This window comes from Camelus ferus, chromosome 5 (genome assembly GCF_009834535.1).
Source record: "Camelus ferus isolate YT-003-E chromosome 5, BCGSAC_Cfer_1.0, whole genome shotgun sequence".
NCBI lineage: Eukaryota > Metazoa > Chordata > Mammalia > Artiodactyla > Camelidae > Camelus > Camelus ferus.
In genome coordinates this window covers 47,261,963-47,274,520 of record NC_045700.1, presented here as the reverse complement: position 1 = coordinate 47,274,520, position 12,558 = coordinate 47,261,963, and the positions used below count along the sequence as shown (strand labels likewise).

General features: G+C 32.7%; 1 protein-coding gene across 2 annotated transcripts in view; it reads left to right on the top strand.

Moving 5' to 3' along the window:
* Positions 1-12,558, top strand: part of OLA1 (Obg like ATPase 1) — a 138,430-nt gene that overhangs the window by 89,228 nt on the left and 36,644 nt on the right. For both annotated transcript variants that reach the window (XM_032479714.1, XM_032479715.1), the window contains exons 6-7: positions 8,657-8,737; positions 9,056-9,153. In XM_032479714.1, coding sequence (XP_032335605.1) covers positions 8,657-8,737; positions 9,056-9,153 — 179 coding nt within the window. The remainder of the gene's footprint in view (positions 1-8,656; positions 8,738-9,055; positions 9,154-12,558) is intronic.

Genomic DNA, 12,558 nt, shown 5'->3' with positions numbered 1-12,558 from the left:
GCTGTAATAAACATTAATGACAATATGATATGACTAAAATTCTAGTAATGCAAAGCAGATTTGATGTTAAAAAATTAATGTAACAGAATAAAGGAGAAAAGTCATATGATCATATTGATACGATGGAAAAAAATTTAATAAGATTTGATCACTCGTGATTTAAAAACAGATTTCTAGGAAAAGAGTAATCTCTTTAATCTGAGAAAGGGTGTCTACAAAAAAAAAAAAAACACTACATAAACAATTATACTTAATGGTGAAATATTGAATGCTTTCCCCCTCATACTGGGAACAGAGCAAGTCATGTTTACTATCACTGCTTCTATTCAGTCTTGTAGAATTCTTATATTAGATAAGATAAAAGTGACATTATTCACAACATGCTTGTGTATTTAGAAAACATGACAGAATTTGGGATATAAAGTATTAGAATTAGTATATGAAGTCATCTGAGTTGTTGGATACAAGGCCAATATAAAAAATGATTTGTATTTCATAATTGAGAACTTAAAGGAAATTTTTTTTAAAAAGATGCTGATTGTAGTAGCATTTAAAAAATTCAAATACCTAGGAATAAATGTAGTGAAAGTTCTAAAATTTCACCCAGAAGACTATGAAAAAGTATTGAGAGCAATTAATGAATAATTAGATAAATGGAAGGTTATATCATGTTTTGATTGGAAGACTTGATATTTTAAAGATGTCAAACCTCTCTAAAATTGATCTATAGATTCAACCAGATCCCAGTCAAAATCCTATCATGTTATTTTTTGTAGAAATTGACAAACTGACTCTAAATTTTTCATGGGAATGCAAAGGTCCCAAAATGGGCAAGGTAGTCTCAAAGAACAAAGTTGAAGGACTTGGTATACATGAATCTTAAATCAAGACTATATAAATGTGCAGTGATTAAGACAGTCAAGGGTAGACAAATTGACCAATGGAACAGAATAAGTATATAGACACAAATACACTTTGATTTGTGATAAAGATGGCACTGCAGAGTAATGGAGAAAGGAATCCTTTTTTCAAGAAATGGTGTTGAGTCCACTGGATATCCTTGTAGGAGAGAAAATAAATTCTCACCCACCTCCTGCTATACAGAAAAAGTAAAGTTTACAAAGAGTTAAAAGGTAAAACTCCTATAGAATAAAACATCTATCATATTAACATAGAATATCTTCATGACCTTGGGATAGACAAATTTTTTAAAACCGGACATAGAAAGCAATAATTATAACTGCAAATATTTTTGAATTGGGCTACATTAAAATTAGGACTTACATTAAACAAAATTTGAAGAGCTAAGCTACAGAGTGAAAGAACATATTACAGTATCTAACAAAGAACTTGTCTACATAATATGCAAAAAACTACAAATAAATAAGAAAAAGGCAGCCCAATAGGAAAATAGGCAAAAGCCATGAACAGGTACTTTATAAGAGAAAATTCCCCATTAATCATTAAGGAAATACAAATTCAAACTACAGCAAGACACTACACACTTAACATAAATTAAGAAGACTGACAATACCAAGTGTTGGAGGGAATGTAGCAAATGGAATTCTCAGACAATGCTGATGAGAGTGTAAATTAGTGCATCTGCTTTTGAAAACTGATTAGCAATGTATACTGTGTTTGAGTAAATGTGTGACTTATGTCAGAGTAAGTCCAGTCTTAGGTATATGCTCAAGAGAAATGCATACATAAATCTACTAAAATATATGTACAAGAATGTTTATAACAGCTTTATTTGTAATAGTTTTAAAGTATAAACAACTTAAGTATCAATGGTAGAATGGATAAATTGAGGTATATTCCTATAGTGGAATATTACATGGCAAAGAAAAAACACACTAAGACTACATCCAACAATGGATGAATTTCACAAACAATGTTGAGCAAAAGAAACTGATCAGAAAACAGTACATACTGTATGATTCCATTTCTGTAAATTTCAATAATGGGTTAATTTGTGGTGCAAAAAAGCTAGGATATCTGGAGAGGAGTAGAACATTGTGACTACATTGCTAAGAATATTCTGTGTGTTGATCAAGGTGGTAATTATATGCATGTGTTCATCTGTGATACTTCATCAAGTCTACTTATGTTATACTGATGTTATACTTCAGTATAGCACCTTTTCAAGTTTGGCCTCCAAACCACTGATTATCTTCTGCTGTGTCAGTTGAATCTCTATTATATTTTTATTTTCCTATATTGATTTTGGTTTCCTTAAAAATCTTTCTTAGTTTGTCAACTCTCTTGACATCTCATCCATTTTTTTCTAATGTCACTCTGTCCTCTCTTTAATGGCCTCATGTTTCATAGGTGCTCTTTTTGCATTCTGCCAAGTATGCCAAACAATTCATTAAGAGGGGGTTGTGCCTGTGTGTGTGTGTGAGAGAGAGAGATCATTTTCTTATTCCTTTATGATTCTCTTTATTCAGTAGCTTTTTTATTAAAATCAGATTCTCTTTGTCCTTTCTTGAATATGGTGAAATCCATTCAGATTTATTTATAGGAATCATAGGGACAGTTGCCTTCTTCTTAGTAATGCTCAAATCCTCTGCTGAGATTTATACCTCAAAAATGAATTTGTGTCCATTCCTGTTGCCACTTTATAGCCAACATGGGCCAGGAGCATTGCTGTGTTGTTTCCACTATTTACTCTCAGTGAATCATGTAACTGAAAACCCACAACTGCCAGCATATATTCTAGTAAATTATTGCTAGAATTAACCTATCATTTTAATTCTTGAAGGACATGCCCCCTTACATACACACTCTCTCAGCCATGTAGAACATTGCTGCCAGGTGTCTTAGTTTGCTCCTGTGTTGCCTGACTTCTTTTCTGGGAGTGTTAGTCACTGAAGTATGTAGAATGTAGTCAGGGGTCAGTACTCTGGTCTCCATAAACAGCAGCATTCATTTAGTAGAGCAACAAATGCTTAATATTCTGACTCAGGCAGATCCTAAATTTCAATTTAAAATATAAACTGGAAGTCTTTTTTGTGAGTGAAAGCCTAGATTGGTCTTTCTTGGAGCAGGAGGAAGATGTATTAGTGGACTTCTAGCCAGACTATTTTGAGCTGGAGGCCTTGCCCCCCATTCTTTTGGCCTGAGTGCATTGTTGGCCATGTGTGTGAAAGCTACCCAACCAGCATAGGTCAGTTCATCTGGGTGTTAGCTTCAGGTTTTAAGGTGGTGGGCTTGGCTAGAGAGAAGTTTCAGGCTTGGAAGCTTTAATTATTGCAGAATAAGAGTCAGTCACCTTGATAAACTGCCAAGTCTATCCAGTTAGCCATCAAATTTTAGGATTATAGCTGGTAGGCTGAGGATAGATGAAGTCCTCCCTTGTCCTCACCTTGTAAATATACCTTTATTTTTTCCCTGTTTTTAAGATATTTACTGGTTAAAAATAAATAAAACAGCATTATAGTTTTAAAAAAAGAAGACAGAATGGGAAAGTCTCTCTGGAATCCAGTCTTCCCCAAGATTTCTATTGCTACCAATTTGGTAAGGCATCTGTCCAGTTTCATTATATGAGTACACTATATTTATATGTAATATATATAGTTTCAGAACCACTAATGGAATCACATTATGCATTCTGCCATAAGTAATAATACTTAATATCTACTGAGTATTTACTGTGTGCCTGGAACTGTGGCAGTTATTTTACATGTATTTTCTCATTTAATTGTTGAATTGAAATTACTATCCAAATTTTGCAGAAACAAACTTTAGTTAAGTAACCGCCCCAGAGTTACATAGCTAGAAAGTGGCAGAGCCAGGACTTGAGCCCAAATCTGTTTGACCACAGAATCTATATTCTTAACTTTATTCCATTGTTCTGAACCTGCATTTTACTTAGCAATATATTTTTAACATTTTCCCATGCAAATGTATATCCATATATGTCTTGTCTTAATGGATAAAAACTGTTCCGTTATTGAATGACCCAGAATGCATTAATAAATCTCCAATTAATGGTTTTTTAGGTTGTTTCTAATCTATACCTCTCTGTTTGTGCTAGTCTCACACTGTTCTAATTACTGTAGCTTTATGGTTTATTTAAATATATAGTAAAGCAAGTTACATATTTTTCTTTCTAAACATTTTTAACTCTCAAGCAATTCATTCTTTTTTTTTTTTAACTTTATTTGGAGGTGGGGGTGAGGTAATTAGGTTTACTTATTTATTTATTTTTAGAGGAGGTACTGGGAATTAAACCCAGGACCTTGTGCATGCTTAGCATGCACTCTCCCACTTGAGCTATACCCTACCTCCTCACTTCATTCTTTTAGAATAATGATATATCAATTTGTAATATTCTCCAACATCCCTGTTATGAATTGTGTTAGATAAACATTATAATGGCTGGAGTTTTTATCAGCACAACGTTGGTAAGAATAGATAAATTTTGAGTGCAGGGTCTGGGTAAAGCAAGTTTTAGGTCATTGTCTCTGGACCTCAGCCCTGGAAGTTCATGAACCTAGAACATATACTTAATTGACTGTTGTTGGGGCATTTGAGTCATTCATAAGCATGGTTCTTGGATTTTTGCCTCATGAACCCTTTTTAAAAGCATTTATAAGAAATGTGCCATCATCCCTCAAAGGCACATAAACCAAACTTTACATACAACTTCAGGGTATTAGGGAACTCCTGAAATCCATTTATGGATCATAGATTAATAATTTCTGCTATGGGGACTGAAGAACACCAAAATAGAGAAGTCTAGTAAGTAATCTTAGAAAGTCTACTTAAGGGTTATATATTAGTGTTTGCAAAGAAAAATATTATTTTTGTGATACATGGATTCACAATACCTATTGTATGCAGATACTAAGAATATTGAATTTTCCTGATGACCTTGGAATAAGAGTGAGGACTTTGAATAACAACCTTGGGAATGCCTAGGCTAAGCCAGGAGTAATTAGAGGAGTAGTAAGGAAGACAAGAGGCCAGGGTGATTGGACAGAACATGAATTTTCAAGTCACTTAGACCTGACAATGAATCTCAGCTCTGCCTCTTACTGGCAATGGGAATTTAGTCAAGTCATACATCCTCTCTGAGTCTATATACGTTACAGCTGCTATTAATAACAACAGTAATAAAATACACCGAGAACATAGAGCATTTCTAAAGTTAAATGTGAGGCTATCATCAGAAAGAAGAGTCAGAGCAGAAGAGCAAAGTATTAGAGGTGAATTTGAATTAAGTTTCTTTGTTATTAAATTGTAGTTGTTCAGCAAAAGCTAGTCCTTATAGAATGTTAAGACTAGAAGCCTGAACTGAGATTTCACTAAGAAAGCCTGTATTGTTGGTATCCTTCAGACATTTGAAGAAAAGGACTAATGAATTATTTTGATTGGAGAAGATGTATGTGTGCTTTAAAGGAATACCCAAGAGAATATATTGCCATTTTGTAGATCATTGGCTTTTAGTCTTTCAACAATCATGACGGCAACAACTCACATTTATTGAGAACTTACTCTATGCCAAGAACTATGCTAAATATTTTATATGCATTATCTCTCTTGATCTTGGCAATAGCCCCCAGAGGGTAGACAGCATCATTATCTGCATTTTATCAATGAAGTAATAGGACATAGACCTGGTAAGTGGTGGATCTAGGACTTATTCCCACATTTAAGCATCAAGCTGTTACCTCTCAAATTAGTATACTCACGTTGCTGCAGTATAACCAAAAGTTCAAATGACTAGGGATTTTTGCATAATCTTCATCATGTACAGAATTTATTTTGAAAATGTGCAATTTGTTAGTTATCAAAACAGTCCTCCTCCTACATCTGAATTTCTACATAATGATGTTACTAAAGAAATACAAAATCCTAAAGTAACTTCTAATGCATCAAGCATTAGTGTTTTTATTTTATGCTTTTATTGTATTCTAATTTGTTGAAAGTACGTTAAGTATGGAGTAGATTTTTTTTTCAGTTAACTAAATTCGATTAACTGGAACCTTATTGTTCTAACTATAATTATTAATATACCTATAACTATAATTATTATATACAAGCATAAGAAAAAATTCAGTCTGTCCGTTAAGTATTTTATACAGATAAGTCCAAACGTTTTCTCTCATCTGATCAGAAGTCTTTCAGATAAGGAACATAAATAATAGCTTTGATATTTTGCTGAACTTAAAGTTAGTTTTTATCTTATGTAACAAAAATAGCACTTTGCAACTATACCATATAAAGATCATTTACATAAGATTATCTTATCTGAGAGCAATCTATTTTTGTTTTGTATTAAGTAAAACTATCATCTTAGTAATCTAAGGTGTCTTCTTGGCTGTTAAATCTTTTATGGGGGTAATTAAGACTACTGAGTGCGAAATAAAATATTTTAAATTTTAAAATATTTTTACTTTCAACTGTTTAAAAACTTGGTTATAATCTATAAAATTTTCTAAAAAGATTTGAAGGTGGTTTAGTGAATATACTGCTTGAGAACTTTAATTATGAGTTAATTTTCTTTATCTAAAATTTGAATGCTCCTAATTTGTAATATAATGTTGGTGTGAAGGGGAAAAAAAAAAAACTAATGCCAGAAATCTTTTGCGATAAGATCTCTACGTCTGAAGTGATGATCTAGTTAACTTAAAATGAAAGAGAAATACCAAAATTCCTTCACTAGCAATCAGCAGTTATTGAGGCCCTTTGGTTTTGTAAAAATGTTTATAGTTACAAAAGTATTTTATACTTTTATACGATTAAAATTTAATTTCCTTCCTTATTTTTGGTTTGGCTTTCTTTTGTCTGTTTTCTTCCCTTTTCTTTTTTTAATTGAAAAAAACAAATGGGACCAAATATAAGATGGTACCACTGTTTTCTCCTTTTGTATAATCTTGTTGCGTGTCTCTACATAAGCTGTTCTGGCCACTCATCATAGTAACCAGCTGGGCCATTTCACCTGCTGGAGCCATTAAAGAGGACTCTCTCCCCCTAGATTAATCCCCTCCGACATTAGTTTTTTGCACTGACAACTGGAGCAGGCATTCAGAATTTGCAGGTGGCCAGTGTGACGCACATAATTGCCTACAATTTTAGGCAATGAATAAAAATGGTCTACATTACTTGTCAAAGGTTGTATATGCAGTGCCAAGTGAGATCTATGGGAAGCCTTTTAGGGTTTAAAGAACAGTTAATAGCAAGGCTGCACAGGGCTTTTTTAATCATAATGCATTTGTAATATAGCACTTTGATCTTCTCCTTGTAGGAAATGGTGTTACATTAGCCACTTTTTAACATTTATGAGTGAAATTCAGTTATAGAAGAGTAAAAGTGATTATTCTTAAGCAGAACATGTTAGATTTCATTAAAAGTTTTCAGCTTGCCCCTTCCTTGTTAAAATCTGTGGGAAGTCCTTTTCCTGGAGGGTTTCAAATCAGGATCTAAGGCTATAGGGCTTTTTCCTTATTTTTCCTGTTGGTAACAGCAAGATTTGGAAGGAAGGTATACTAAATATTGAGGTAATTTATACAAGTGGATATTTATAGAATACTAACTGATTTATGGTAAAGTAAAATACATCAATGAAAATGTAGGAAATTTATTGCTAATAATTATGTATTACAATAAATTTTGAGAAATGCATATTTAAAACATATCCATAAATTATCTTTAACAACAACAACAACAATAACAAAAGCAGATGACTCTCAAACGCACTTCTTCTGGAAGAGCTAAGTTTGACCTTTCAGACCCAAGAGCCTTTTATTAACACCTGCCTGTAAGGAGAACCTTGCCACACGCAGCTTTTAGATTCAGAACCACAAAACTGATGAGGAAAGGCTTGAAGGGTTCAGTTTGTGTCACTTGCTGTTTGCCGTTTCCATTTCACAGATGATTAATCTTTCTGTGAAGAAAGGCCAGAGAAACAAAGCACATTGGGCTCTTCCTGCAGTTACTCCTTCTGAATGCACACTAGCTTGCTAACTAAAAGGCCTTTAGATTTCCAGCAGAGAGAGATGTTCTGAAAGTGAATGCAGCTGGTTGGAGGTCACCAGTGCAGGGCTCTTGCCATTGTGTAATGGAGGCTTTGGCAGGTTGTGTGTGGGGGGGGTAGGGTTGGAGCGGGGACAGGAGAAGTGGGCAGGGAGAAGGTGTCGACAAAAAAATTAATTCAGAATAAAAAGGGTTTTGGTCAGTTGACTTAATATTTTGGAGGGTATATCATCAATAATAGGCTCAATTTTTTCTATTTTGTTTGTTTGTTTTTCTTTTTAAGGAAAAAATTGTATTTCAGTCTTTCTCCAGTACCCCCCTCTGTTTCCTAATAGCATGTTTATCTTGCAAGTGACATCACTAGATAATGTTGAAATATTATTAACTCTTGTAGTCTTTATGTTTTAATTGTCTTGAAATTTTTAAGACTGTTACTAATTTTGCTAGTATTCCAAGTTCATTATGTTAAAATTTTAGTGCCACGTTAATGTTTCATTGCTATTTGGTTTTTTAATGAGATACTGAAAATAATTATCTGTGTGACTTTGTTCTCTTTCTGTAAAAAAGTTGAGTTTATTTTTATTTTGAGAATTTGAAAACTTTTAATTTTAATATTTAGTATCTAAATGCTTAGTGTTCATCTTGTATTTACTTTTTTCTCAATTGTGTATAGGACATAATGTGCAAAGTCAAATCCTGGGTTATAGATCAAAAGAAACCTGTTCGCTTCTATCATGATTGGAATGACAAAGAGGTAAGTTACAAATATGATGCCATCTGTTATTACCTTTGCTTTGATTTCTTAGGCCACAAATTAGAGTTGTCATTATTTTACACTTATTATTATATGTAGTTAAACTTTATTTCTCACAATGATTGCTTATTCCTAGGCTTGCTTTTTTTTCTTTTCCCCTACTCCTGGTATTTCATGACAACTAATCTTCTAGAAACAAGAATTATAAAAATGAAAATGGCTACTTGTTTAAAAAGAGTTTTCTTTCAAGTTCTTCAGTGACTTACTCAATATTTACTCAACTTTTTAAAAGGATTCTTTCTCTATCTCTCACTTTAGATTGAAGTGTTGAATAAACACTTATTTCTGACTTCAAAACCAATGGTCTACTTGGTTAATCTTTCTGAAAAAGACTACATTAGAAAGAAAAACAAATGGTAAGTTTTTTTCTCCCCAGATATACCCAGATATATCAAATCTGTACACATACACACACACACACGTACATATGTACTTGCTGCTATGTTTGATTTTATTTTTCTCATTATTAAAAAGTTTAAAATGGGTGAGAAATCTTTGCCTGTTGTTTACATTTGGAGATGAGTCTCCTAATGATTTACACTGAGAGAACTTAAGGGAAAAAAAAATTAGGCAATATTGAATTATACATATTTACTTATCAAATTTAAATTTAATAGACATTAATTTTTTTCTTTTGCAAAATCAGAATAAAAGTAGTTAGAGCAAAAAAAACCTTTTTGAACTAGAAATTTCTAGCTATGTTAATATTATATGTGACTCTAAAATACCCACTTGGGATTGTAGCTGGGCATATATATTTAAAGTCCAGATTGAATGCTTTAAGAATTTTTTTTTAATTAAAAAAAACTATATGTAAGTGGAAGGAAAGACCAGGTATTTGATTCAAATACTTTAAAATATACAAAGGTAAAAACTATGCATTCATGTGTTGATTGTTATTTTTGACATGTAACCAAAATGTACAGGGTTTCCTTTCATTCACTAGTAACTTCAAAAAATCCTATGTTCTTGTAATATATGGGCATGTACACATTTGGCATAGTGCTCACTGGACCCTCATTATTTTATACTATTAAGCCATACAAACCAATGAAAACTATCCAAAGCAAAATATCTGAATTCTTCTAAAATATATTGTCGTTTTTTTCCCCCTGTACTTCATTAAGTACTTAGATGCACATGGTTTCAATTTTCCATTAAAAATTCTCATTTCCATATGATATCAAAGAGTGAGAAGCTTTAAACTGAAAAATAAACATTCATAGACTGGAAGCCAAAACAATAATTAATGTCAGATGGTTAACTCCAATAAATCATTAGAATAAATTCTGTGAAATTACTGCAACTAAAAATGCCCTGTTGATAATACTATAAGACATTTTGTGTTCCTGATAGGAAGCTGAATTTGGCCTCTTTATTGGTAATGTTCTAGAAAACATAAACCTGACATGAAACTTTAGTTCTGCCTGGTCAGTGTCCTCCAATAGTTAATTTACTTAAAAATAAACAGTTCTGTCTTGTTTCTTATATAAAATTCTTATAAATTTCATGATTAGTATTTAAAAATTGTTACCTTTGGGAAGGAATTTTAAAATAAATTATTTGACCTCAGTTAATAAATCTCATTGTGGTATGAATGGTAAGGTTTCCTGAGGCTCTGTGAAACAATACAGACATCAAAGTTTACATGAAAAGGGATGAGTCAGTTTCCTTGCCCAAAGGGGCTTCTCACACCTGTATTTGGATGATTACAGGTAGAACTCCCTGGCTCTAATTGTATAGTAAATACCATTTCCCAGACCCTAATGGTAGACAGACTGCTTGGGAGACGCCAGTCTGTGATTTAGCTGTCGCCAGACACCCCATGTTTTTTGTGAGACCAGTTGTGATGATGATATGGTTATAGCCAATTGAAAGTAAACTCTTGTCTAAATAGCAAATTTTAATTTATAAAAATGTAGAGGTACGGATGATCCTATTTATAAAACCAAATTTTAGATTTTATGTATGACTAATGATCTGGTTTGGGGTAGTGTGTATGTTTGATGGGGGTGGAGGGATCAGATCTTGTGGAAGTTAGTGTAATTGTAGCTGAAAGATCAAAGACTGGGTAACTGAGTGATGTTCCAGAAGAGAATTTACCACATAGCCATTTTCTGTACAGTTTCTGCCGCCTGCTGTTCCTATTTTCCCTCAAGCTAGCCATTGACTACCCCCTGTGCATCCCTGCTCGTAAAAAATGATTGAGGAAGTATTTGTCATGTATTTATGAGTGGGAAACATTGTGTGATAGGGAATGGCATCTACTGGAGCCAGAAAGATTGCCATTTTCCTTTCATTCAGCCATTCTGCTACAGCTTTAAATCCTCTGTTTGTGCAACATAGCCTTTGTATTAAAGTGCAGAATAAATTTTTATTATGAAAGATATGAATGCTAAGTTTTCATCATTTATTACATTGCAAGCAGATGTAGATTGTTGAAATATATTTTAATTACTAAATCCTTTTAATTTGTGTTAGCATCTTGTTTTTTGGGTAATGTTTATATCTAAGCTCCATTTACATTGGTTGCTCCTTTAACAAAAGAAAAAGTTGTTTTTTAAGATTATGTAATATTGCTGTAGCAAATTAAGACTGATGCAGGAAACAGTAATAAATATTTTCATGGGTCTTTTATATCTAGAAAACTATTTTGAATGGTCAGGAAAGAGAAGGAGTGGTTTGTGATTCTGGCCACAAAAGGAAGACAAAGTATATTTTAGTGGGTCACTATTTCAGAAGTAATGAACATTTTAATTACTAGCTAAAGTTCACTTTAAATTTAAATGGTAACGTATTATTTTTCAATCCTAGTAAAAGAAGGAAACATTTTGAAAGTTAAGTCTATTGTGTTACTGGGTAGGTGACCTTTTTGAAACATGTAAAAACTGGAATGGCTCCAAGCATCTACTCACTGATTTTAACAATGCTGAATTGGTCATATTGTTGATTTATGATTAAGACCTAGGCCCTGAATGGAAGCTGACATGGCAGCTGGGTTGGTTACAGTTGTGTTGTGATCAGATGACAGTAATCAAGATGTTGTAAGGGGAATCCACAGAGATCTTTTTTTTTTTTTATCATTATATATTGCTGTTCTTTGAAGAATAAAACTATGCAGAAGTTGTTATTGTCTTTGGTTTATGTCAGTGATTTTTGAACACTTGAGGATTTCATTTTTCAAATGTGATTAGTTAGTTTTAACTAAGATTCTATTACATGTAGTATTAATTTTCATTTGAGATTGCCTTCTGAGTTATGGTGTCAAGCAGGTACAGGACATTAGACCTGCCAAACTGTTGCTTAATTAGAGATATGAATTTCAATCTTTATACCTTTGCTGCTCTGTTAGTATATGCTATCCAATTATGAAATCAGTAGAACACGTACCTAGTTTCCAATTATGTTTCATTTTTGTGTTCTTTTTGTCCCCATCTTTCTTGAAACTGTTGATAAAGGATAATTGTATTTTGTTATTTATTATACTACATATTCCTATTCAACTGGAAAGTATAACTAAAACTTAAGACAGTCAGACTCTGTATGTGTGTAATCTATTTGCATATGCCGTGGTAAGCTTGTGGTCACTGAACATTACTCTCTGGCTAATATTATATGAGTCAATTAATCTGAGTCTCGAAATTGGTTCAAGATAGGTAGACAAGTATTTGCAAAGTCTTTTAAACTGTTGGATAATCAAGGACAATGTGTCAGTTTCACTAAATAAATTTTAAATAGAAAAATGTTTTATTAATTATTAT